General features: G+C 49.6%; 1 protein-coding gene across 1 annotated transcript in view; it reads right to left on the reverse strand.

The window, feature by feature from the left end:
- LOC147707338 (ribonuclease H1-like) overlaps positions 1-23,673 on the reverse strand; it is a 685,720-nt gene that overhangs the window by 498,186 nt on the left and 163,861 nt on the right. Inside the window, exon 4 of the mRNA XM_086926381.1 lies at positions 10,277-10,381. Within this exon, the coding sequence (XP_086782507.1) occupies positions 10,277-10,381 (105 nt within the window). The remainder of the gene's footprint in view (positions 1-10,276; positions 10,382-23,673) is intronic.

Here is a 23,673-nt window from a genome sequence, read left to right on the forward strand (position 1 = left end):
TTTGGCATTTTGCGTTCTCCCTTGTGGCGAACAGGTCTATCTCTGGATGACCCCACCTTTGGAAGTAAGGTTGGAGTACTGATGGATGCATCTCCCACTCGTGCATTTGGTGGCTGTGCCTGCTGAGCAGGTCCGCCATCTGGTTGTCCTTGCCCGGGAGATGCTCTGCCATGAGGAAGATGTTCCTCTGAATGGCCCACTTCCACATGCTCTGAGCCAGATGAGACAGCTGCGGAGAGTGTGTGCCTCCCTGCTTTTGAATGTAGTACATGGCTGTCATGTTGTCCGTCCGGATCAACACGACCTTGTTGCACAGATGTACTTTGAACGCCTTTAAGGCCATGAAGATTGCCATCAGTTCCAACACATTGATGTGCATCTTCCTCTGCTGTAGTGTCCACAGTCCCTGCACTGTGTAGTGGAGTACATGCGCTCCCCATCCCTGGAGAGAAGCGTCCGTTGTCAGGATAATCTGTGGTACAGGCTCGTGGAACGGTCGGCCCTTGCAAAGGTTTTGTGGATTCCACCAATGCAGAGAGTTGTACGCCCGACCGCTCACCAACACTAGGTCTGTTAGTTGCCCATGAGCCTGAGTCCACTGACGTGCTAGGCACTCCTGAAGCGGACGCATATGTAGTCTCGCGTGCGGGACAATGGAGATGCAGGAGGCCATCATGCCTATCAACTGCATGAACACTCTTGCTGGAAGCGAGTGTTGAGGTCTGAATCGTTGGATCAGCGTTTGGATACTGGCGACTCTCACTGGATTTGGCTGCCAGAGGGTTTATTGTCGCGCCCAGATACTGCCGTACATGGGCGGGCTGGAGATGGGATTTCGGGTAGTTCAGAGAGAATCCCAGATCGTGCAGGAGATGAATGGTGCGGGACACGTGGTCAGCGCACTGTTCTGTTTTTGCCTGAATGAGCCAGTCGTCCAGGTAAGGGTAGACGTGGACGTTCTGGCGTCGTAGGTGCGCCGCCACAGTAGCCAGGCACTTCGTAAAGACCCTTGGCGCTGTGGTGACCCCGAACGGCAGAACCCTGAACTGGTAGTGCTGGTCTTGAATCGTGAATCTGAGATACTTCCTGTGGGAAGGATGCTGGGGGGATATGAAATTATGCATCTTTCAGATCCAACGTAGCCAGGAAGTCCCCCTGTTGAAGCAGAGGGAGTACCTGCTGCAACGTGAGCATATGGAAGTGCTCCGAGAGAATGTACCAGTTGAGGGGCCTGAGGTCCAGGATGGGCCGTAGGGATCTGTCCTTTTTGGGGATTAGAAAGTACAGAGAGTAAACTCCTGTACCCCTTTCTTGCAGTGGAACGAGCTCTATTGCCCCTTTTTGCAGCATGACTTGTACCTCTTGCTGCAACAAGTGCAAGTGCTCGCCAGACATAGGACGGGTCCTTGGAGGTATGTTTGGTGGAGTGGAAGTGAGTTCCAGACAGTAACCGTACTGGATAAGAGACTTGACCCACCTGTCCGTGGTGATGGATTTCCACACGGGCAGGAACTGCTGGAGTCTCCCCCCAACCGGTGTTGTGTGGTCGGGGGGCAGTGACAAGGCGTCACTGCTTGTTGGCGGTGGTGGACCTGGAGCTGTTGTTTCCACGTCCCCTGCCTTTGATGTTTTTGCCTCTGTAGCCACCTCTACCCTTGTTGGTGTATGAGGTTTGGGTATTACTTTTATAATACTGTGTGGACTGCGATGCCTGACCCCTTGAGGTGCCTCTGGTATTGGAACGGCGAAAGGAACCACCCCGAAACTGCTGAGACTGGAGGGCCCCCATAGACTTAGCAGTGTCTGTCTTTCTTCATTTTTTCCAGTGTCGCATCCACCTCCGGGCCGAACAGGTGGTCAGGATTTACTGTTTGGTTCAGGATGGTTGTTTGTATATCTGGTTTGAAACCTGATATCCTAAGCCATGCATGTCTTCTCAGCAACACACTAGTGTTGATTGCCCTGGAGGCCGTGTCAGCCACGTCCAGCGCACATTTGATGGAAGCGTTTGTGATGAGCTTTCCTTCCTGAATTAACATTTCCCCTGCCTCCTTGTACTGGTCAGGCAAGTGTTGCAGCAGTGTTTCTAGGGTGTCATAATGAGCCCTATCGTAGCGTGCAAGTAGGGCCTGCGTGTTTGAGATTCGCCAAATATTAGCTGCCTGTGCAGCAATCCGTTTCCCTGAGGCCTCAAATATTTTAGACTCTTTGTCTGGGGGAGGAGCGTCACCAGTGGTCTGCGAGTTCGCCCTCTTGCGTGCGTTGGATACCACCAACGAGTCCAGTGGCAAGTGTCCCTTGAAGTATGTGGGATCCGAGGGCGCTGCCTTATATTTTTTGTCAATGCGAGGATTGATGACACGCGCCCGCGTGGGCTCTTTGAAGACCTCAGTCGCGTGCTTTAGCACTCCCTTGAGCATTGGCAATGTCTTGATTGACTTTTCAGCCACTGAGAAAGTGTCAAACAAAAAGTCCACATCCACAGGATCTGAGTGCAGCTCGACATCATGGTTAGCTGCAGCTCGCTCAATCAAAGAGTTGAAGGCTGCCGAGTCCTCCGTCGGTGAGGTCTTTGCAGCAAAGAGCTGCGGTTCCTGACCCGATTGCGGGTCGTCCGGGTCGCCGCCGGCAGACCAGGGCTCATGTTCCTCCTCCGGATCCGAGTACGCCGGATAGTTGTACTCTGCCTCCTCATAGTCATCATCCCCTGCGTTGGAACGCGTTGGCAAATGGTCTAAAGCTTGTGGAGAGGCAGGCTCGATCAGGGCCGAAGTACCCGCAGAGTCCTTTTTATTCTTGAGGAATCCGAAAATGTTCCAACACCGGCTCCGCAGTGATTTTCCTTTTGAGGAGAGACAGTTTTCCGGTATTGGCGTAGATGACCTCTCGACGCTCTTCCTCTGCAAGCGGCAGGAGCCGAGGCTTCGACACCACCAGTGCCGCTTCGGGCGTCGACACTTGCTTCGAGGGCACACCTGCCCCGTGCTTCGGAGCGAAAGCCTGCGGCGCCGACTTCGGCGGCAGAGTGAAGCGGATAGGCGTTTGCGCCTTTGCTGGCTTTGATGAGTGCTTCGGCACCACATCCCCCGGTTCGGGAACCACAGCGTCCTTCCGAATCCGTTGCAGGGACTCCGCGACCTTCTTCGTCAAGGCCGTGGAGGGCTTGACCGGCTCGATCGATCTCCCCGAGCCGGGAGACGGGTCGGCGAGAGGCATAGTCTTCGGAGCGGACACTTCACGGTCCTTGTCCCCGACGGGCGGAGCCGTGGAATCGCCCGGACGCTTCTTCGAAGCTTTCTTCGGGTCATCGACCTCGACCATCTTCGGCGCCGACGCGGCCGCGTCGGTCGGCTTAGTCTTCAACGTCGACCCCGAGGCCCTCGGGTCGGCCATTTTGGCACAGCTCTTCAGGTCGGCCATTTTGAATTTTTTGGAAGTAGATGCCTCCAGAGCCTTCTGCACCAGCGCAGCCTTCACTTTCGGTTTCCAAACCGGAGGAGTGGATCCCAATGGCTTCACTTTCGTTTTCGTTAACGGGAGTGGCGCCTTAGAAATGTCCGTGACCGGGCCCGAGACGGGGCTGCTGGACTAGTAACGAGGTCTTGGGTAAGGCCCGAAGGCGATCCCTCGACCTGGGCCGCATGAAGGGGATTGACCCCTGAGTCAGTCTGGGGACGCTCTTCCTCCGAGCTGTCCCCCACGGTGGCAATTGCCCCATCGTCGTCCCCTACCTCGTCAAAGTCTTCGTCTCCCGCGTCATAGGCATCACCTTCAGACGCGGGGCCAGAGTCCGAAACCTGCATGACATAGTCGTCTTTAACAGATTCTTCGAAGATGTCATCCGGGGGGGGGCGCCGATGTTGCCGCTAGCTTGGCCTGGAGTCTAGCGGCCCGACGAATCGAGAGTCTTCTTGCACCGGAACTTCGAGCAGGCCATGCACCTGGCCTCATCATGGTCCGGTGACAAACATTTGTTGCACACAGGGTGCACATCGAGGTGTGAATACTTGGAGGTGCACACCGGGCACCTTTTGAACGGAGTCCGTTCCATGTCTGGAGCGTCGAGTAGGCCCGTCCGCGCCGAGAGCACGCGGATGGATAGCAAGAGTTCGGAGCTGAGAACAAACAAACCCCGAACGAAACGATACCGACGCTCAGCCTAAAGACCTTTTGGTCTCGAGTTAGAAAAGTTTACAACTATCGATTCCGACAGAGGGAACCGAAACACATCCGAACCCAATGGCGGAAAAAAACAATCTGGGGATGGAGGCGATGCCCATGCGCACTGTAGTCCAGGGGAGGAGCCACCTATCTTGTGATACCTCGAAGACTCTTCCAGGACAACAATGTGCAATCATCCGGACCCAACACTAGGCGGCGATCTATGCACAGATATGAATTCAGCAGCCCACATGCCTCGAACATTAATTTACCTTCCTGTAAAAGTTCTGCTGCCAGATCTTTGTGTTGATCTGGTAGGTGTTCCATTAACTTTTCTAGTTGATCGTAATGAGCCCTGTTGTAGCGTGAGTAAAGCCTGTGTATTTGCTATGCGCCGTTATGTTTGTTGCTTGTGCAGCAATTCGTTTCCCTGACGCATCAATAGTCTTAGACTCTGTCAGGCAGGAGTGTGCCCCCAGAAGTTTGAGAATTGGCCCTTTTGCGTGCATTTGACACTACCAAGGAGTCTAATGCCAGATGACCTTTAATGTGCACTGGATCAGCTGGTTCTGGCCTATACTTTCTCTATTTTAAGATTTAGCACCCTACACCGTACTGGAGCATGTTTAATTACTCCCTTGATCATTGGTAATATTTGGGTAGACCTTTGTGACTGTTCGAAAGTGTAACAAAAAGTCCTCCTCAATGGCATCAGAGTGCATAGGAACTCCATGGTAAAGTGCAGCTCTGTTTAATACAGTTTTAAACCCAATCCTATCCTCTGTAGGGGGAAGGTTTTGTTGGGTAGTACTCAGGATCAGGGATGTCTGGTGCATTATTTGGTGCAAAATTATATGTATCATCATCCTTGGGATATTCTGTGTTGATATCCTCATCTAAAGGGTATGTATGTGGCTCTGGAACATCATCCCCCCACCTAAATCATACTCTTTGTCAGTGTTCTGTGATGATGCAGGAGATTGAATAGGAGAAGTTATAGGTTCTACATATGGAGTAATAGGAGAGGAAGAAGGTGAAGGAGAGGAAGGGTGCATTGGATAGGTTGCAGTCCTTTTTGGCAGGAACCACAGGTGAGCGGTGTGTCTGCTGGTCTCTTTTTTATAAGGAATTGCTTCTACGTGTCCAGTTTTTGGATTAATATGGACCTTTTTATGTCTAGGATCTGGTCTAAACAGTTCTTCCTCTTCTATAATCTTCAGCGTCGATTTTTTCGAAACCGGTAGAGGTTGTCTAGTGCTTTTTTGCCTTAGGAGGAGTAACAGTCTCTTGGCAATGTTTTCGGTGCCGAAGGTTGTTTAGTCTTATCTGGGCTCTTTGGTACTGATATTAGAGGTTTTGGCGTGGAGACAGGTTTTGCTGGGCATGTGCCGCCGGAAACTGGCTTCCCCTCTTTATTTTTTGAACCAGAAGGTTTCGGAGTCGAAGCTTTCGGGTCTGGTACAGGTCTTGGCTTCGGCACAGATGATACAGGTGCCGAAGTGTCCTTGTCTTTGGGCACCGAAGGGTATTTTGTTTTCGGTGCCGATGAGTCCTTCGGTGTCGAAGGATGTTTCGGTGCCAATTGAGGAGGTGTAACTAGCACATGGTATTTCTTCGGTGCCGAGGCACCAGAAGGCGTATTCTCTTTCCTCGGAGCCGGGCCCGAAGGCGGGGAGTTAGAGGGTAAATTGCTGTCTCGACTGGGCCCCATGGGCGGAGTGCTGACCGTTGCCTTTTGTTTGGGTAATGTCTGTCGTGCAGGGGCAGATGTACTCACGGGTTGTCGAGATGGAAACAAATCGTCCGAATCCTCTGCCCCCGATATAATTTGGAGATCAGGCGAGTCCTCCTCTGCGCCGAGTGGAGCCTCGTCCTCGGAGATATCTTTTAATGAATATTAGTCCTCGGAGAAGTCTTCTTTGACGATCTCCTCCTCAAAGATGGCCTCCGGTGCCGATCTAATCTAGCGTCGAGAGGCCCTCCGATCCCGGATGTGTCTTCTTCAATCAGAAGGAGGCACAGAAAGTGTAGGTCGACTAGTCGTGTTCTGGCGAGAGACAGAGGTTGCAAACCTCGTGATGGTCACTATGAGGGAATTTTACTCGACATACCGGGCATCTCTTGAATGGAGTTCTGTCCATGAGGCGTAGGCCGCACGGCGCCGATGGGCCCAACGGCCCGCGTCGACGCACCGGAATGTAGCTGGTGATGTCGAAAGTCTATTCGATGTCGAAAGAAGTTTGTTTAAAGTTTCTCGCATCGAAAAATGCAGAAAAAGTATTTTCTAGATGGAGCGAAAAACTTTCATCCGAACTCAGTGGCGGAAAAAAACTGAGGATGGAGTCGATGACCATGCGCAGTATTATCAGGGAGGAGTCACCTATCTCGTGACTACAACGACTTCTTCCAAGAAGAAAACAACCTGCAATCATCCGAGCCCAACACCAGGTGGCGATCTATTGCTAACTGTAGGATTCTGCAGCTCATATGCCTCGAACATTTGATTTAAACTCTGCAGTAGGCAAATTCAAAGCCAAGAGCAGAGCCCCCTTTCTAAAGACTGATACGGTGCGATATTCTTTGATGGAACATCAGGAGCTGAAGAAAGCTCTCACTCCGGAGAAAACTCCAGGCCACTTGCCTCTTTAAGCTCTTCAAACAAGTCCTTAGACTCCAGCAATTCACCTTCCTCCATCTCCACTGCGTGATAACTTTGCTCCTCCAGTAGCCTTTGAGCCTCCCGCCTAGATCTCATCCTCTGGATCGGCGTCGATGGAGCCACAACCGACTCAGACGAAGCCGGCGTTGTCCTCGGATCCCGAGGTACAGTCTGGAACGGACGAGGTAGAGTCGGAATCGGAGCCGGTGAAGATGGTATCGGCGTGTATGACCTCGGAGCCAGGAAATGCCAGGATGGCGCCGCCGGCATAAAAGGCATAAACCGTGCCCATGCATAAGTCTGCGGTACACCCAGATTGTAGGCCATAGGACCCATGGGACAGGATGGTGCTCCAGAGGGGTACATGGCTCTTTAAAAGACCCCATACATCGCATTTAAATAATGCGTCGGGTCTTGACCCGGGCCTGGTAAGATTGGGTATGGCCCTAGACACTGCTCCTGTTGAGGTACAATCGGAGTGGGGCCAACCGGACCCGAGGGAGGTTCCAACGGAGTCGAAGACCCTCCAGGTAATGCAGCCTCCTCCTCCAGAGATGGAGTGCGTCGGCGCTGGGGAAGGATTCGAAGCCGGAGCATGCTCCAGAGAAGCTATAGGAGAAGGCTCACCCCGTGACTCCGAATTCGATGCAACAGATAAACTAGAGACATGGTCCTTCCGATGTTTTGGAGATTTCGACTTCAGATCAGACTCTTCTAGAGTGATGCCGCGACCCATGCTTCTTAGATCGAGAAGCATGCCCCGAAGATTACCTTGAAGCGAATCTAGACTTAGAGCGCGACCTCGAACGCCTCCTACCTCTCTTCTCCTTCAATTTTGCTACGAGCAGCTTCGCCTCTCTCTCTCGCAGCGCCTTCAGGTTCATCTCATTACAGCTGGAGCATCATTGGACATCGTGGTCCGATGAAAGGCACCAAACGCAGTCCTCGTGCAGATCCGTTCGACATTAACTTTCCGCACGCCCCACAGGGCTTGAACCCGGATTTCCTCGAAGACGTATCGACAGGAAACTAGAACACAAAACAAGTATCCGTAACAAACTAACCAATTGAGCTACTGAGGATCCCAAGAAAAACAGTTTGCGTTGACGCAGAAAAAAGCAAATAGAAGTCATCATGCGGATGGGGTCCTATTATGGAGTCAGTGATGTCAGCGGAGCAGAGCACGATGCTGTGCTTCTGTGACGTCGTCCACGTCGGCGTTAGGAGCTACGAAAGAATTTCCGAATGTTGCTGACGCAAGAGATATCCACAAGGTGAGGAATCCACTGGCAGATGTATTCATCAGAAAGACAGATTATGTGTGCGTTTGAGAGATTGTGTACGTGTGTGGGCGCGAGAGAGACTGTGTGTGCCTTTATGTGAGCAAAAGAGAAACAGGTTGTAAGTGTGTGTGCAAGAAAGACAGTGTGGAAAAGATTGCATGTGTTTGCATCAGAAACATTGTGTGTTAAGAGTGTGTGTGTTAGAGATACTGTGTGCAAGTGAGAAATATTGTGTGTGTGTGTGGTAAGTGTCCACATTCAATTATTACAATTACCTAATATACGGTTACTCCACTAGGTCGGTCATTCTTCCGTCCAGGATGTATTGTGACATGTAAACTGTGGAGGCTTTTACAAATTAATCATGCAGGGCCTTTAAGCAAAAAAACCTTTTAATCTGGAAATGTACAGGCACTTGGACACCAGATCTCGGTTATGCGCACGCTGATTCCAGGTATAAGGCTGCAGGCAAACAAATCACTGAGTAGTTTTTCCCATCTTCCTTCACAAGAATTATGGCACCGTTGAAGCCCCGGAGATATTTTCTCCTTGTGGGGCACTTGTAAACCATAGGCCTTTACATGAACACCAGTTACATTAATCTAGGCCAGATTGTTTTTTTTCAGGGGTTGGAAGAATAAGTGATTTGCTCAGAAACACAGCATGTTGGTTCCCCAGTTCCAAAGTATGCAGCTCTGGCTCTAACGCCATATCCATATGATTGGTAGCAATGGACCGGAAACCCACTGAACTTACATTGAAAACGTCAAACTACACTGTCAAACACAGACCTCAAATAAGGCAGTAATTATGAAATTTACTTTTACAAATCAAATGCACGTAAAGAATACAGGCTTTGTGTTTGTGCTTTACACCCACCTCTAGAACTCCATCTCACATGCACTTTAGTCTTCACAATTTGGAGGAGCATCAATTTGGAGCAACGTCCACATTTAAGTGAAATGTTCTGAAAGAACATTACATCACCCGATCCTTTAGCTTGTTCTATTTCACCCATCTATGCAAGCAGTTTCTTATAGTCTAAAATGGCATTACATTTTAACAGCTGTCACTGCAACTTACATTTCAGTGAAGCAGGCGTAGGTGATGTGGCAGATGTGAGAACGTGCATAAATCACCCATTTGCCCAAGATTGGTATACGGTGAAAGGAATCTATTAAATAAATCTCTCGTTTAAAGAAAAATGAAACAAATGGTGGGAGGGTTCAACCAGAGGCCTGCAGGGAGCAGCTGAATTCTGGACAACACTTTCAGGGAGAAAAGTAAAACAATGCACACTTTGTTATTTCTCCCACAATCTAAGGTGTGTTAAAAAGTAGATGGGTATGCAGAAGCCACCCATACTAGCGTGCTAAGCTCAACGCATGGTATGCAGGGGTAAAGGTTAATGTACGACGCGATTCGAAACACAAACTGAGTCCATACCAGTCAAGTCGGGGCAGGGTTGCAGGATGGCGCAGAGACTAGACTGGAGTTTATCTACAGGCTGCAGCAGTATCATAAACAGTACACAAATAGCCTGTGAGTACAGTGTGATTAAAGACAAGATGTCAGTCAATGGTAAGAAAGCTAATCCGGATGCATCCCGAGCACGCCAGGAAAGGGTTGCAAGCCAGACATACACCACACGGAGTCTTAGCCCAGATGCAGCACATCAAATGTGCACAATAACTAAAGGCTTTACAGTGTACCCAGCCAAGGGGACAGTGCTGAGCTCGCATCCCTCACGTGCTTTTCTCGTCATCGCGATAAAAACAAACGCAATTGCGATAATGTGATAAGCACGCAAGGGAGGTGCGCGCAGCAATGATTGGAGAGGCGGAGCGAGGCGGGCATGCTTGTGCACGTAACAGCAAGCTGGTCGATGCGGGTAGCAATTTGGAAAGCCCCTTACTAAACTCGAACAAGCAGCGCATGCGAAGCTGTAGGCTCGACCTAAAAATCTAGGGGGGTGGGGAAGAGAGGTTGATGGACATATTACGGGCTGGAGTGATAAGTGTTTCCCTATACTGTTTGGCTTGCACTAATGCATACACTGACCGAATACTTTTCTTGCCTTGCATTGCTGCTTTAAAGTGGTGGATAAAAAGTTAGTGATGGAAGTCTCTGAACAGTACAGGTGGAAGAGGAAAAATACATGAGTCTTCCTTACCAGCTGGTTCAGTGTCGTAGCCTCTGCTGTACTGTGCTGGTTCCGAATAGTATTCTTCTGAGGAGTAGGAATCATCATATGATTGTTTATACCCAGAACTTGACCCTTGAATGAAAAAATAAAAAAGAATCACATTAAAAGAACTTCAACTAAGGGGAAGAAAACAAGTTACTTACCTGAAACTTTGGTTCCCCAGTATTGGTAACTTTCATAGATTCCCATGCTTCATCATTCCCAGTCGTCGGAATGGGAGCCTCGGTAAATAAAGAAATAAAATCATAGAAACAAAAGAGAAATTAGTCCTAGGCCTCATCTCATTTTGTAGCATATCACCCTCTTTGTGTAAAAGAGCCCAAACTTTCCGCAAGGACCAATAACAGCCTCACCCCTTGGAACCTTCCTGAGAAAACTCAGAGCCTCAGATTTTCGTAGCCGTTGTCCAAACAGCCACCATCTCAGTAAAAGGCCGAAATTTCCCGGGGGAGGTGGGTGGGCGCATGGGAATCTATGAAAGTTACCAATACTGGGAAACCAAAGTTAAAGGTAAGTAACTTGTTTTGTTACCCCAGTATTGGAACTTACTAGATTCCCATGCTTTGTATCAGAATAGCTAGCAGTAAATTACAAAAGCACATTTTGTAAGATACATGGCATCACATAACCATATGACAATACCATATGACAAGAGATAAAAACATTGCCAACACCAAAAAAATGTGGTTAGCAGGATGGAGGTATTGTAGGGAAAACTCACCTCTCAATGAAAAAGATTCCTAAGGACTGCTTGACCAACAGCAGCGTTGTCTCGTCCTGCAGATCCAGGTAGTAGTGCTTCGTGATGGTATGTGTACTGCTCCACGTTTTTGCCCTGCATATGTTCCGGATGGCGACTCCAGAGAGAACCGCCACAGACCTTGTGGAATGTGCACGGACTTTTCTGTCCAGAGGCTTGCCCGCCTCCTGATGACAGAATTGAATCGCACTGGAGATCCAGCAGGAAATGCCACTCTTTGCCAAAGGAAACCCCATCCGTGGTGCGCTGTAGGACACAAACAACTGATGATTTTCGAAAGGGCCGTGTGCGTTCTAAGTAGAATTTCAAGCATCTTTGAACGTCCAAAGAGAGTAATGAGCGTTCCGCAGGCGTAGAAGGGCGCGGAAAGACAGACTTTAAGCTCAAGCGTTTATTTAAGTGGAACTCGGCACCTTCGGAATAAATTTTGGGTTGGTGCGAAGGATAAGCACATCCTTTTTGAATTGAAGGAATGGATCCACTATGGAGAGTGCTTGAAGCTCACTAACTCTTCTAGCTGATGTTAGCCCCAAGAGCAGCGCCTGTTTCCAAGACAGGAATTTCAAGTCCGCCTTATGAAGCGGCTCAAACTGAGCTTTCATGAGTTGAGCCAGCACACGGTTGAGCTGCCAAACTGGCGAAGGAGGGCGAACTGGAGGGTACATCCGAAACAAGCCTTTCAAAAAGGTTTAACAATCCTAGAGGACCATAAGGACGGGCCTAAAGAGGTGCGTCGAAACCTTGATATTGCTGCAAGATGTACCTTTACAGAAGAATGTGCCAACCCAGATTTAGCCAATGATAGTATATATGGCAAAAGATGAGGCAGGGATTTGTAAGGATGGAGACCCTGTCTTTGATACCACAGGCAGAATCTTTTCCAGTTTGCCTTGTATGTTTTATTAGTGCTTGGTGCTAGAGTTTGGGACAAAACTTCCTCTACACTCCTTGGGGAGATTAAGATGACGGAATTCTCTGTGTTCAGGAGCCACGCTGTGAAGTGCAGCGAATTCGGATCCAGATGGAACACCTGGCCCTGATCCCTCGATAATAGTGACAGAATCTGTCGCAAGCGAATTGGATGATCCTGGGAGAGAAGGAGTTCTGTGTACAGAACTGGCGAGGCCACGCCGGTGCAATGAGCATCATCTTGCATGGCTCAGCTTTCATCTTCCGGAGTACTCGTGGAATGAGGGGAATTGGCGTAAAAGCGTAAGAGAATGCGCCGTACCAGGCAAACGAAAGGGCGTTCCCCAGAGATCCCTGATGGTGAACTTCGCTTGCGTAAAACCGGCATTTGGTGTTCACCAGAGATGCAAAGAGGTCTATGGTTGGGGTTCCCCAGACCGAGAACACACTCCAGAATGGACTGATTCAATTCTCATTCGTGATTCACCTCTGTCTGGCGACTCAGGGCATCCGCTGTGACATTGAGAGAACCTGCCAGGTGTTCGGCCGGCAGATTGATCTTGTGAAGAATCGCATAATCCCAGATTCTGAGCTTCTTTGGACAGAGTTTGTGATCTTGTTCCTCCTTGTTTGTTGATGTAGTGCACGGCCGTCGTATTGTCCGTCCGGACCAGCACTGTTTGAGTCAGCTTCAACTAATTTATATGGCACAGGCGTTTATCTGGACTCCAGTGCCCGCCTCTCGGAGCACTGCTCCCCAGCCTTCTAAAGAGGCATCCGTGGTCATGATCAGGGGAGATGGAGAAATCCTGAATGTCAGACCTTCTGCGATATTGTCTTTTACTAGCCACCACTCGCATGCCTCTCATTTCTGGCGTCACAAACACCTAGTCATTGAAAGAGCTCTCTGCTTTGCACCATTGTTTGTCTAGCTCTTCCTGCAGAGGACGCATTTGCAGCCTGCAATGCGGTATTAATGGTATGCAGGATGACATCGACCCGAGCAGGGACTTAGAGTCGGACTGAAAGGCATTTCTTTATCAGCACCTGGCGAGCGAGAATTTGTTGAGATTTTTCTGACGGACGGGCGTTGCAACGCTCTGTGCCTAAAATGGCCCCAAGGAATCTTGTGGACCTGGAGGGTTGCTGAACTGACGTGATCTTGTTGTGCTGAAGAACCAGGTGACTCAACAACTGGATGCAAGTTGACACGGCTTGAGACGTTTCCTTGAAAGATGGAGCCTTGACGAGCCAGTCGTTTAAGTAGGGGAAAACTTCCAGGGATTGTTTTTGCAGAAAAGCCGCTACTAGTGCTAACACTTTGGTGAATACCCGTGGTGCAGACTGAAGGCCAAATGGAAGCACCTTGAATTGGAAATGGCTCTTGCCTACTGTGAAGCAAAGATATTGTCTGTGAGCTGGGTGTATCGGTATGTGGAAGTACGCATCTTCCAAATCCAGAGACGCCAAATAGTCGTCTGGGTTCAAAAGAGGAAGAATCTTGGAGGGTAACCATCCTGAAAGAAAGTTTGACGAGATAAGTGTTGAGCTCTCGCAGGTCTAATATGGGGCGCCAAGTGTCTGCCGTCTTCCGAACCAGGAAGAACCTGGAAAAAAGCCTCTGCCCCTCTGAGAGAGAGGTACCGGCTCTATTGCCCCCTTGATTAACAATTGGTGGGCTTCGAGATGTAACAGTCCAAGATGTTTTGTGCGGCTGGCGCCAGGAGCTCTTGTTGGAGGAAGCTCTTGGAAATCCAACGTATGGCCACTCTGAACAATATTCAGGACCCACTGGTCCGATGTTATCCTCTTCCAGCTGGTCAGACAAAAAGATATCCTGCCCCCCACTGATGTTACTGGGAGGGGATGAACAGTGGTAAGAGCCAGGAGGCCGCTATTGCCTCTTGGCATTGTCGCGTCAGTGACGGTTCCGACGCCCTCGCTGAGGTTGGCGAGAGAAAGACGCCGATTGTCCCTGGCGTGGATTCAAATATTGGGTCTTATAAGACTGCGAGGAATACCTTTCCTGGGTGTTGCCTCTAAGAGAAACCTCTGCCCCGTGCACCTCTGAATGGGACCTTTCGATAGTTCAGTGATCCCAATGACTTCGCCGTGTCAGTATCTTTTTTATACTTTGCAGGGCATCAACATGCTTACCGAAAAGCATCTCACCATCAAATGGGAGGTCCGGGATCTTATTTTGGACCTCCTGTCGAAACCAGGTAGCTCTCAACCAGCCCTGACGGTGTAACACCGCTGACCCTGCTAAGGCACGAAAAGCCGTTGAAGCTATATCGATAGCACAATCAATTACTTCGGAGGATGATTTTTCTCCCTCCATCAGAAATCTTGGCCTCTGCCCTCGCGGAGTCTGGCAGTTGTTCCACAAATGGCTCCAAGTCACACCACATCTGGCAATCGTATCTGCCTAGAATGGCTAGAGCATTTGCTGCTCGAACAAGCAAGCTGGCTATGGAAGAAAACCTCTTCACCACGTTATCCAATCGTCTACCGGCCTTGTCCGGAGGCGGCGTTGAAGGGTTCTTGGATTTGCTTTGCGCGGCCTGCGAGATCACAGAATCAGGTTTAGGCTGTACAAGAAGACAAGCAGGACTGCCGTCCGGAGCCTTATATTTCTTCTCCAGCCGGGGAAGAACAGGGATAACAGTGGCAGGATTCTGCATGATCTTGATCCCTTCCTCCCACATGTTCAAATATGGGAATGGATTTGACTGATTTTCTGTATGGTTCTTTGAAATCATACAGGAAACATTCAGACTGCTCCCTTGTAATTATCAGTCCGAACCTCTTCGATGCTCTATCCATGAGGTTATGAAACCCCCCCTATATCGACTGGCGGAGATAGACATCTCGACCAGTGGCGTCATGATCCTGTAGTCCACTGTCACAAATCAAAGTCTGAGTCCTGCAATGGATCAGTCAATGGATCGACCTGAACGTCCTCATCGGAAGAGGTATCCTGCAGAACATTATTAGCTGGCTCGGGGTCCGATGTCCATGAGAGGACCGCTGGTATGACCACCGGTGGTGTCAGAGGTACCACCTGTGAAGAAGGAATTACGACAGCTGATTGCTTCTTCTGCAGCACCGGAGCTGGAGGCTTTGCATGTTGTACTGAAGGTTCGGACGGAAACCTGGTTCTGTAGTCCTGCAGCATCATCTGTAGATCAGAGACTAGAGAGGCCGGCATGGCCACCATGTCCTGTCCCAAACCTGGAGGACGTCTCTCCTGAGTATCATAGTGATGCACCTGTTGGTCATATGAATGTTCATAGTATTCCTCTGTGTCAGTCTCTAGCAATTTTACATTTAAATCTGAGGGACTGTAGGCATCCCCATAATGGCCTCCATCTTCTTCCTCCTGCGACTCATCATCCAGAAGCATTGTTGGTGGAAGAGACGAAACCCTTCTAGGAGACGTAATTTCAGGTGTAATTTTCAGCTTCTGTATTGGAAATTGCAATTTCTGACCAGTCGAAGGTGTTGTCGTCCAAGGTGTGGCAGTCGTCGACGGAATCGTCGATTGAGTCATCGACGGCATACTGGACTTTGTCGACTGAGTCTTTATCGTCAGACTGAATCATAGTCGACAGTGCAATCGTCGTTCTTTCGTCGTCTAACTCGTCGTCATCACCATCAGTGACGTCGAAGTCGTTGTTGTCGGTGTAGTATTAGTCGACGACGAGGCAGTCGACAGCACCTTCCCTGACACCATCATCGACAACGAGGAAGTAGTCATGGTCGACGAACCAGGTACCTTAAACGACGACGGAGTTGTCAACGTCTATGACGCTACTGACTACAGTCCAGTCAACTGAGCCAAAGAAACAGCGGAAGCCTTCAGAGAAGTAATAGTCGTCGACGTACTTTTTGTTTTTGTCGTCGACGGACGCCGTTTTCTCTCAGGCATGGTCCCTGGAATGACGGCAGAGTTTTTTTAGCAGTTTTTTCCTTTTTGGACGGAGGAGAAGTGATAGAAACCTTCTTTTTATCCTTATTGCCGTCACCAATCCAGCAGCCTGTCCCAGCCTCTCCTTTTCCTTTTATTGGGACTAGCCCTCTCAGACCTGTCAGAGATCTTATGAGGGGCCGAGAGGGGGCTCAGCCGAAGGAGACCTACCCCTCTTCTTGGATCTCCGAGATTAAGACAGATGTTGAATCTTCTTCATCCGATGAGCACCTCCTTCCGAGTCTTCATCTTCTGAAGCCAAGTCAATAGTCGGCCTTCCCTGTCTCGCAACGTTTTGGTAGAGAAGGTTCTACAAATCTTGCAGTCTGTGGCCGTGTGATCCAGATATAAGCAATAAATACAGCGTTCATGCTTATCTTCAACAAAAAGCCTCTTTTTCCCACAAAACGCACGGGACCTGAATAGGCCTTCTCCTTGTCAGACATACCTTGTTTGTAGATGAAATGTTGAAGAAAAAAAGTAGAATAGAATGAAAAACTGAGCAGAGCTCGGTGGAGACTCCCTAGCACAACGTGCGGTAGAAAAATCTGAGGCTCTGAGCTCTCTCAGGAAGGGTCCAAGGGGTGAGGCTGTTCGGATTGGTCCTTGCGGAAAGTTTGGGCTCTTTTACACAAAGAGGGTGATATGCTACAAAATGAGGAGGCCTAGGCCTAATTTCTCTTTTGTTTCTATGATTATGTTATTTATTAATTTACCGAGGCTCCCATTCCGACGACGGGGAATGATACAAAGCATGGGAATCTATGAAAGTTCCAATACTGGGGTAAATAAAAATCTTGTATTTAGAAACTTTATTCAGTTTGCCATGTAGTGAAATCATCAAGGACCAATTTTTAAAGAAAAGAGAACACGTAAAACGCATATCAGCGGTAACAGACAATCCCCATAAATAAGCTGCCTGCAGACTGCAATAGATGCAGCAGTTGAGAATATAACAAATCTAATCGTTTGGTGTGCCAAGTATATCTTTGGAAAAAGACATGATCTGAAATGTACTGATCTTATCATAAATTACAACATGCTAAAATAGTAAACCAAGATTTTAGAGTCGGATACGATCACCTAATGCAAAACTCAACCTTTTAGCTCCAATATCTGAAACTCAAGAAGCTTTGTCCAAATATGCTCCCTTATATGGCTATAGGAGGCTTCAAAATGCAAATGCTACTTACCAGTATGCATCTGTTCTTTGCATGTAGGGCTGCTGACATTCATATCGCCCGCCCTCCTCCCCGGCGCCTGTAGCAGCTGCAGTATTCATATATATGCTCATGGCATGGTCATCACTCACATAGTTCACTCCATCTCGGCCACAATGGCTAAAAACAATGTGAGTGATGACCATGCCATGAGCATATATATGAATACTGCAGCTGCTACAGGCGCCGGGGAGGAGGGCGGGCGATATGAATGTCAGCAGCCCTACATGCCAAGAACAGATGCATACTGGTAAGTAGCATTTGCAGTTCGAGGCATGTGGGCTGCTGAATTCATATCTGTGCATAGAATACATAGCAGTCCTATTATTGACGGCCGCCCGTGCCAGCTGCAGCAGTTTGGAAAAGTGTCTTGAGAACAGCCTGACCAAAAGCTGCCTGCTGTTTGGAGTGCACGTCTACACAGTAATGTAGAGTGAATGTATGTGTGGTAGACCATGTGGCTGCTCTACATATATCCTCTAAGGGAATGTTCCCAAGGAAAGCCATAGAGGCCCCCAACTTTCTGGTGGAGTGGGCTCTTGGTGGAATTGTAAGAGTGCGTTTAGCCTTAGCGTAACAGATCTGAATACATTTCACGATCCACCTAGCGATACCAGCTTTGGAAATAGCGTTACCCTTGTGGTGCGATGCAAAGGCAACGAAAAGCTGCTTAGTCTTTCGAAAATCCTTTGTCCTGTCAATGTAGTACATTAGGGCTCTTTTAACGTCAAGGGTGTGGAGCATCCGCTCCGCCAGCGACTCAAGATTTTGAAAAAACACCGGCAACTCGATTGTTTGGTTCATGTGGAACTGAGACACAACCTTGGGTAGAAATTTGGGGTTAGTGCGGAGCACCACCCTGTTAGAATGGACTTGGAAAAAAGGTTCTTGGATGGTGAGGGCCTGCAACTCACTAACCCTCCGTAGCGATGTAATTGCTACTAAGAAAGCCACTTTCCAAGTCAGAAACTGAAGCTCACAAGAGTGTAGTGCCTCGAAAGGAGGACCCATCAGCCTAGTAAGAACCACATTGAGGTTCCATTCCGGGGCTGGTGGTGTCCGTGGTGGAATGACCCTTTTGAGTCCTTCCAGAAATGCCTTGATAGCAGGAACCTTGAAAAGTGATAGGTGTTGCCTATTCTGGAGGTATGCGGCCATCGCAGACAGGTGAATGCGGATGGAAGAATACGCCAAATTGCATTGGTATAGATGGAACAGGTAACAAATGATGTTCTGAATGGAAGCATCCAGCGGGTTAATGTCGTGGTTTGCACAATAAATGACAAACCGCTTCCATTTAGCCGCATAACATGCTCTAGTAGTGGGCTTTCTCGCCTCCCGAATGATGTCCATGCAGTCGGGGGGAAGATTGAGGTAGCCAAACTCTAGGAATTCAGGAGCCAGATCGCCAGGTTGAGCTGTTGCGGATCTGGGTGCACAATGTCGCCATGGCTCTGCGTCAGAAGGCTGGGTGTGAGATGAAGCCTTTGATGCGGTACCACGGAAAGTTCCAGAAACGTTGTGTACCATGGTTGGCGAGCCCACGTTGGAGCAACCAGGATGAGAGTCATCGAGTGCTGCCTGAGCTTGCGTGCCACCAGCGGTATCAGAGGTGCTGGGGGAAAGCGTACGCAAATCTGCCTGACCAGTTCATCCATATCGCATTGCCCTGCGATTGTGGGTGTGGGAACCTGGCGGCGAAGTTTTGGCATTTTGCGTTCTCCTTTGTGGCAAACAGGTCTATCTCTGGATGACCCCAATTTTGGAAGTACGGTTGGAGTACTGATGGATGTATCTCCCACTCGTGCATTTGGTGGCTGTGCCTGCTGAGCAGGTCCGCCATCTGATTGTCTTTGCCTGGGAGATGTTCTGCCATGAGAAAGATGTTCCTCTGAATGGCCCACTTCCACATGCTCTGAGCCAGATGAGACAGCTGCAGAGAGTGTGTTCCTCCCTGTTTCTGGATGTAGTACATGGCCGTCATGTTGTCCGTCCGGATCAACACGACCTTGTTGCACAGATGTACTTTGAATGCCTTTAAGGCCATTAAGATCGCCATCAGTTCCAGTACATTGATGTGTATCTTCCTTTGCTGTAGTGTCCATAGTCCCTGCACTGTGTAGTGGAGTACATGCGCTCCCCATCCCTGGAGAGAAGCGTCCGTTGTCAGGATAATCTGTGGTACAGGCTCGTGGAACGGTCTGCCCTTGCAAAGGTTTTGTGGATTCCACCAATGCAGAGTTGTACGCCCGACCGCTCACCAACACTAGGTCTGTTAGCTGCCCGCGAGCCTGAGTCCACTGACGTGCTAGGCACTCCTGGAGCGGACGCATATGTAACCTCGCGTGCGGGACAATGGAGATGCAGGAGGCCATCATGCCCATCAACTGCATGAACACCTTCGCTGGAAGCAAGTGCTGAGGTCTGAATCGTTGGATCAGCGTCTGAATACTGGCGACTCACTGAATTTGGCTGCGCAGTGGCTGCCAGAGTGTTGATTGTCGCGCCCAGATACTGCCGTATGTGGGCGGGCTGGAGATGGAATTTTGGGTAATTCAGAGAGAATCCCAGATCGTGCAGGAGATGAATGGTGCGGGACACGTGGTTGGCGCACTGTTGTTCCGACTTTGCCTGAATGAGCCAGTCGTCCAGGTAGGGGTAGACGTGGATGTTTTGACGTCTTAGATGCACCGCCACCGTCGCCAGGCACTTTGTAAAGACCCTGGGCACTGTGGTGACCCCGAAAGGCAGAACCCTGAACTGGTAGTGCTGGTCTTGGATCGTGAACCTGAGGTACTTCTTGTGTGAAGGATGCAGGGGAATGTGAAAGTATGCATCCTTGAGATCCAGAGTAGCCAGGAAGTCCCCCTGCCGAAGCAGAGGGAGAACTTGCTGCAGCGTGAGCATATGGAAATGTTCTGACAGAATGTACCAGTTGAGGGGCCTGAGGTCCAGGATGGGCCTGAGGGATCCGTCCTTTTTGGGGATTAGAAAGTACAGAGAGTAAACCCCTGTTACCCTTTCTTGCAGTGGAACGAGCTCTATTGCCCCTTTTTGCAGCATGACTTGTACCTCTTGCTGCAACAAGTGCAAGTGCTCGCCAGACATAGGACGGGTCCTTGGAGGTATGTTTGGTGGAGTGGAAGTGAGTTCCAGACAGTAACCGTACTGGATAAGAGACTTGACCCACCTGTCCGTGGTGATGGATCTCCACGCGGGCAGGAACTGCTGGAGTCTCCCCCCGGCTGGTGTCGTGTGGTCGGGGGGCAGTGACAAAGCGTCACTGCTTGGTGGTGGTGGTGGACCTGGAGCGGTTTCCACATCCCCTGCCTTCGATGTTGTTGCCTCTGTAGCCACCTCTACCCTTGTTGGTGTACGAGGTCTGGGTGTTGCTTTTATAGTATTGCGTGGATTGTGATGCCTGACCCCTTGAGGTGCCTCTGTTATTGGAGCGGCGAAAGGAACCCCCCCGAAACTGCTGGGACTGCAGGGCCCCCATAGACTTAGCAGTGTCAGTGTCTTTTTTCATTTTTTCAAGGGTTGCATCCACTTCAGGGCCAAACAGGTGGTCTGGATTAACTGTTTGGTTTAAGATGGTTGTCTGTATGTCTGGTTTAAACCACGATATTCTAAGCCATGCATGCCTACGCAATAGCACGCTAGTGTTCATAGCTCTGGAGGTGGTATCAGCCACGTCCAGTGCGCACTTAATGGAAGCGTTGGTGATAAGCTTCCCCTCCTGAATGAATATGCTACTTACTAGTATGCATCTGTTCTTGGCATGTAGGGCTGCTAACATTCATATCTTTGCATTAGATCGCCACCTAGTGTTGGGTCCGGATGATCGCACATTGTTGTCCTGGAAGAGTCTTCGAAGTATCCTGAGATGGGTGGCTCCTCCCCTGGACTACAGTGCGCATGGGCATCGGCTCCATCCCCAGATTGTTTTTCGCCATTGTGGCAAAGGATGGAGTGAAAAGTGTAAAGGATGTCCATGCTAATGATTGAATACAATAGTATATCTGCAGCTGCGACAGGCACCGGGGAGGAGGGTGGGCGATATGAATGTTAGCAGCCCTACATGCCAAGAACAGATGCATACTAGTAAGTAGCATATTCAGTTCGAGGCATGTGGGCTGCTAAATTCATATCTTTGCATAGAATACATAGCAGTCCCTCCATCAGCGGCGGTTGCCCGTGCCAGCTGCAGAAACCTGAAAAAGTGTCTTGAGAACAGCCTGCCCTACAGCCGCTTGCTGTTTGGAATGTACATCAACACAGTAGTGTTTTGTAAAGGTATGTGGTGTAACCCACGTGGCTGCTCTGCAAATGTCCTCTAGAGGAATGTTTCCAAGGAAAGCCATGGATGCCCCCAACTTGCGTGTGGAGTGTGCCTTTGGGGGTATTGTTAAAGTGCGCTTGGCTTTATGATAACAGATTTGAATGCACTTAACAATCCATCTGGCTATTCCTGCTTTGGAAATTGGGTTGCCTTTGTGTTGTGGTGAGAAGGCAACAAAGAGTTGTTTCGTCTTCCTAAAGTGTTGTGTCCTGTCTATGTAGTACATCAATGCCCTCCGTACGTCTAACGTATGGAGCATCCTTTCCGCCACTGTTTGTGGGTTCTGGAAGAATGCAGGCAAATCGATAGTTTGGTTGAGATGAAAATGTGACACCACCTTTGGAAGGAATTTGGGGTTAGTACGTAGTACTACCCTATTTGGATGAATCTGGATGAATGGCTCTTGTTTCGTGAGTGCTTGCAACTCACTTACGCGTCTTAGTGACGTAATGGCAATTAGGAAAGCAACTTTCCACGTTAGGAATTGCAGTTCGCACGAGTGCATTGGCTCGAACGGTGGTCCCATCAGTCTGGTGAGGACCACATTGAGGTTCCACACGGGAGCTGGCGGTGTTCTTGGGGGAATGACTCGTTTCAGGCCTTCAAGAAACGCTTTAATGGCCGGCACCCTGAAGACTGAGAGATGCTGCCTATTTTGAAGGTAAGCTGCGATGGCGGATAGATGTATCCGAATAGAAGTGAACGCTAGTTTGCACTTATAAAGGTGTAACAGATAGCAAATGATGTTAGGGATAGATGCATCTAGCGGGTTTATGTCATTGTCTGCACAGTAAATGACAAAACGCTTCCATTTTGCGGCATAGCATGCTCTGGTTGACGGCTTCCTCGCCTCCTTGATGATGTTCATGCATTCAGGAGGTAGGTTTAGGTACCCAAACTCTAAGACTTCAGGAGCCAGATCGCTAGGTTGAGCTGTTGCGGATCTGGATGCTGAATTTCTCCATGGTTCTGCGTCAGAAGTCTGGGCGTGAGGCGCAGTCTTTGATGCGGGACCACTGAGAGTTCGAGGAACGTGGTGTACCATGCTTGGCGTGCCCACGTTGGAGCAACTAGGATGAGTGTCATGGAGTGTTGCCGTAGTTTCCTCGCCACCAGTGGTATCAGGGGTGTCGGGGGAAAAGCGTAAGCAAATTTGCCTGACCAGTTCATCCATATCGCATTGCCCTGCGATTGGGGGTGTGGGAACCTGGCGGCGAAGCTTTGGCATTTTGCGTTCTCCCTTGTGGCGAACAGGTCTATGTCTGGACGCCCCCACCTTTGGAAGTACGGCTGGAGTACCGATGGATGTATCTCCCACTCGTGCATTTGATGACTGTATCTGCTGAGCAGATCCGCCATCTGATTGTCCTTCCCCGGGAGGTGTTCTGCCATGAGGAAGATGTTCCTCTGAATGGCCCACTTCCACATGCTCTGAGCCAGGTGAGACAGCTGTGGTGAGTGGGTGCCCCCCTGTTTTTGGATGTAGTACATCGCGGTCATGTTGTCCGTCCGGACTAACACCACTTTGTTGCACAGATGTACAATGAAGGACTTGAGTGCCATGAAGATCGCCATCAGTTCTAGATAGTTGATGTGCATCTTCTGTTGCTGCGTCGTCCATAGTCCCTGCACTGTGTAAGTGAGCAGGTGTGCTCCCCATCCCTGGAGAGATGCGTCCGTTGTCAGGATAACCTGTGGCACTGGCTCCTGGAACAGTCGGCCCTTGCAAAGGTTGTGTGGAGTCCACCAATGCAGAGAGTTGTATGCCCGACTGGTAACCAACACTAGGTCTGTTAATTGTCCCTGAGCCTGTGTCCACTGATTTGATAAGCACTCCTGGAGCGGGCGCATATGCAACCGTGCGTGCGGGACTATGAAGATGCAGGAGGCCATCATGCCTATCAACTGCATGAACACTCTTGCTGGAAGTGAGTGTCCCGGTCTGAACTTCTGGATTAGAGACTGTATGCCGTCTATCCTGACCTGGTTTGGTTGTGCCGAGGCCGTCAGGGTATTGATCGTCGCACCCAGAAACTGCCGGACGTGTGCCGGCTGAAGGTGTGACTTCGGGTAATTCAACGAGAAACCCAGGTCGTGAAGGAGGTGAATGGTAGTCGACATGTCCGCGGCGCACTGCTGTTCCGACCTGGCTTGAACGAGCCA

The sequence above is a fragment of the Lissotriton vulgaris genome, chromosome 6 (genome assembly GCF_964263255.1).
Source record: "Lissotriton vulgaris chromosome 6, aLisVul1.2, whole genome shotgun sequence".
Taxonomy (NCBI): domain Eukaryota; kingdom Metazoa; phylum Chordata; class Amphibia; order Caudata; family Salamandridae; genus Lissotriton; species Lissotriton vulgaris.